The sequence below is a fragment of the Habropoda laboriosa genome, unplaced genomic scaffold (genome assembly GCF_001263275.1).
Source record: "Habropoda laboriosa isolate 0110345459 unplaced genomic scaffold, ASM126327v1 scaffold11, whole genome shotgun sequence".
Classification (NCBI taxonomy): domain Eukaryota; kingdom Metazoa; phylum Arthropoda; class Insecta; order Hymenoptera; family Apidae; genus Habropoda; species Habropoda laboriosa.
The window spans coordinates 431,296-434,537 of NW_017100150.1; the positions used below are offsets into that span (position 1 = coordinate 431,296).

At 26.5% G+C, this 3,242-nt stretch overlaps 2 protein-coding genes across 2 annotated transcripts in view; both read left to right on the forward strand.

Annotated features, from left to right (window-relative positions):
• LOC108574959 (iron-sulfur cluster assembly 1 homolog, mitochondrial) overlaps window positions 1–1,277 on the forward strand; it is a 1,824-nt gene extending 547 nt beyond the window's left edge. Inside the window, exons 2-3 of the mRNA XM_017937637.1 lie at window positions 108–161; window positions 992–1,277. Of these exons, the coding sequence (XP_017793126.1) occupies window positions 108–161; window positions 992–1,246 (309 nt within the window). The 3' untranslated portion in view covers window positions 1,247–1,277. The remainder of the gene's footprint in view (window positions 1–107; window positions 162–991) is intronic.
• Window positions 1,278–2,556: 1,279 nt separating this feature from the next.
• Window positions 2,557–3,242, forward strand: part of LOC108574594 (BRCA1-associated RING domain protein 1-like) — a 4,919-nt gene continuing 4,233 nt past the window's right edge. Inside the window, exon 1 of the mRNA XM_017937216.1 lies at window positions 2,557–2,627. Coding sequence (XP_017792705.1) covers window positions 2,557–2,627 — 71 coding nt within the window. The remainder of the gene's footprint in view (window positions 2,628–3,242) is intronic.

The following is a 3,242-nucleotide window of genomic DNA, read 5'->3' on the forward strand; positions in this document are numbered from 1 at the left end:
AAATAAACATTTAATTATCTTCTTCATTTCCTATATATACTTTTCCTATATATACTTAAAATTAATAATTTTCTTTTTTAATTTATTCTGCTATTACTTTGTTATAGACACCAAACGCAGTGAAGAAAATCAAGGAGTTATTGAAAGATAAAAGCGAATATGTGAGTAAATGTGATATATTTTCTTTTAATATCTCCAGATTTATTATAAAGTATTTAAAACATTGTATTTATTTCAATGCATAATTAACAGATGCAGTGCGTAATACATATACTAATACAAAAAGCACATTCAATTATTTTACTATATGTACTAAATTGTCAGGAAACAATGGTTTTTTATTTTTGCTTAGGTGTGACTCTGTGTTTAGCTAATATTATGTCAGTTGACAGTGAAATTCTGTGTTTCATGTTATTATCATAACATTATTTAGTACTGTGTACTATTGAAAAACAATTATACACCTTACATAAACATTAATCTAAAGTAAATTTTTACATTTTATAATTTTACATTACATAGTTATTAAGTTATATAGAGTTCTGTACAAATGTAAAGTTATATTATTTTTATGTTTCATATTAAATGTTTTATATTTAGATTATTTTATAATAATTGAACAGTAAAATACATTTTTCAAAGTTGATAGTGTGTTCTATTCATAAAAGTCATAAAATGAAATAATCAAATAGTATATATACTTTATATGTATTTAAACTAAAAAAGAAATACCTTGTTTTCTCTCTATACAAATTAAATTTTGTATTGTTTTTACATAAACAAAATTATCATATTGCATGTATAAATTAAATCAAGTATTTCAATTAAATGAATACTATTAAAAGTAGCAATAGTCAAAGAGTCAAGAATTACTATTGAAGAGTTATAAATGGTGAAACTATTAGTAATTTATATAACATTTTCTAATATAAGATAATTAAATAAATATATTTTCAGAATCACATAATTTAAAAATTGTTTCATATTTCAGATTGGTCTAAAAGTCAGTGTGAAGCAGCGAGGATGTAATGGCCTTAGTTACACTCTTGATTACACCAAAGAAAAATCGAAATTCGATGAAGAAGTTGTTCAAGATGGTGTTCGCATCATGATAGATAAAAAGGCACAGTTATCTTTGTTAGGTACTGAAATGGACTTTGTAGAAACTAAATTAAGTTCTGAATTTATTTTTAATAATCCAAATATCAAAGGAACTTGTGGATGTGGAGAAAGCTTCTCTGTTTAGTTAATTTAGAGAATTATAGTCAATATTTAGGTAGAACAAATTTAAGTACATGTAACATTAACTAAAAGATCATTGTACTAAATTATTCCATTTCTTATTGTTTCATTAAAAATCAATGTTCATATTTACTTTTAAAATAACTGTCAATAAAAAGAAAGTATATAACTAATATATTATATGTAAACTCAGAGAAGAAAATATTACTATTTTGTGGTAGCAACATTACATAGTATATAGCATAGTTAAATTATTAAATACCAAATATTTTTCAATATATTTGAATTTTCCTGTAAAATATATTATGTAATATCATGGAAAATGAGGCAAAAATTAGAAATTGTACATTCTACAAACTCATCCTGTATGTACAATATAGGAGTTATACACAATGAATTGTTTAAATGTTTATAAAGTTGTATATTTATTTCGTAATTAAATACTGTATATATAATAATTAATGAAAATAAATTTGTTTTACACAATGTATCCAGGTTTGATATTTTAGTGATGATATTTATGTATTAAATTGGCGCATATGACATGTTTTTCTGAAGTGTTAAATTTTAAACTATATTAACACTTTACCGACCGGTAGCGGTTGAACATTCTACGCACTTTCGACCGGTCACTCGGCCACAGATGCATCGGTGACACCGGCTCTGTTTAGACTTTAGGTTATTGCGCGGGAATATACGTGCTTTTCCTTATACCTGTAGAAATGTTAAATCAAACTTTGACCGGTTAATAGGTTATCGGTCGGTAAGCGTCGGCGAAAAAAAATGGATTAATAGGCTACCGGTCGGTAAGCGTTGGCGGCAAAAAGCCGATTAATAGACTACCGGTCGGTAAAGTGTTAAAATAATAAATTTGTTATAATATACATGTATTGAATATTAACAAAATTTGTAATAAAATTATTAGAACTTCATTACCTGACGTTACGAATAATAGAACTACTTACGTAACCTTTTTGTGTTTTCACTATAAGCTTTTTTTACGATTCTCAGAGAGTATAAACCACGTCTGTACTTCGTTTGTAGTGATAGATCTATTCTATATCACGTCTGTGATAATATGAATTAGAATATCGGTGTCGGTATGTTAGTTATCAATTTACCGATATCAAATAAATATCGCACTTGCGAACTCTTGGACGGCTGGTGTCAGAATAATTTTCGCGCATCGTACATCATTTCACATAGGACCATCGCTATTGTGTGTTTGTTTAGTTTTAGAGATTCGGCAGAGTTCGGTACACCTCAGTGTACAAACATTTTTATACATGATACATCATTCTACAAAAATTGAAAATGAATATTTCGTGGAAGAATACCTGTGAAGCGTTAACAAACTTTGCAAATGTGCTAACATGTTATAAATGGTAATATTTTAATTAAAGCAATGGAAAAATATATGATGCATATTTTGTTTTTAATTTAAAAATATATATTACTCTTGCCTATTTTATTTTTGAGGTTTATTATTTACTTTATAAATATAAATGATAGTAGTCTTTTTCACTTAATTCTTTTCTACAATATTTCTATTATGGTTTTTACAATTGTAATATGTAACAAAAATTATGTATAATACAGTATGTAACCAAAGTTCCTGGATGTAGATTGTAAAAATGTCTGATTTACGTACTAACACTTTTTAAAAATTTTTGATATTTTAGACATTTGACTTATTTTAAACAAATATGTTTGAATTAGTATACATGAGAAAGGCTCTTTCACAGCACATGTTGGAAGTTTCCACTGAATTGGAAGTGTCAATTGTTTCAGAGTTTTCTTAACTATATCTTCCGTATTATGTTTTAAATCACCAAGAGTTCAAGGACTGTTCTTGTAGACTCTCATTCAGGTAATCCTACAAAGAAAAATCAAAGGAAGTCAAGTCTAAATCCTAAGGAGGACAAAGATTCCACTATAATAAATATTTACACTCAGAGTCCAGGAACTTTTGTTATATACTGTATAATACTAAGTTGAAA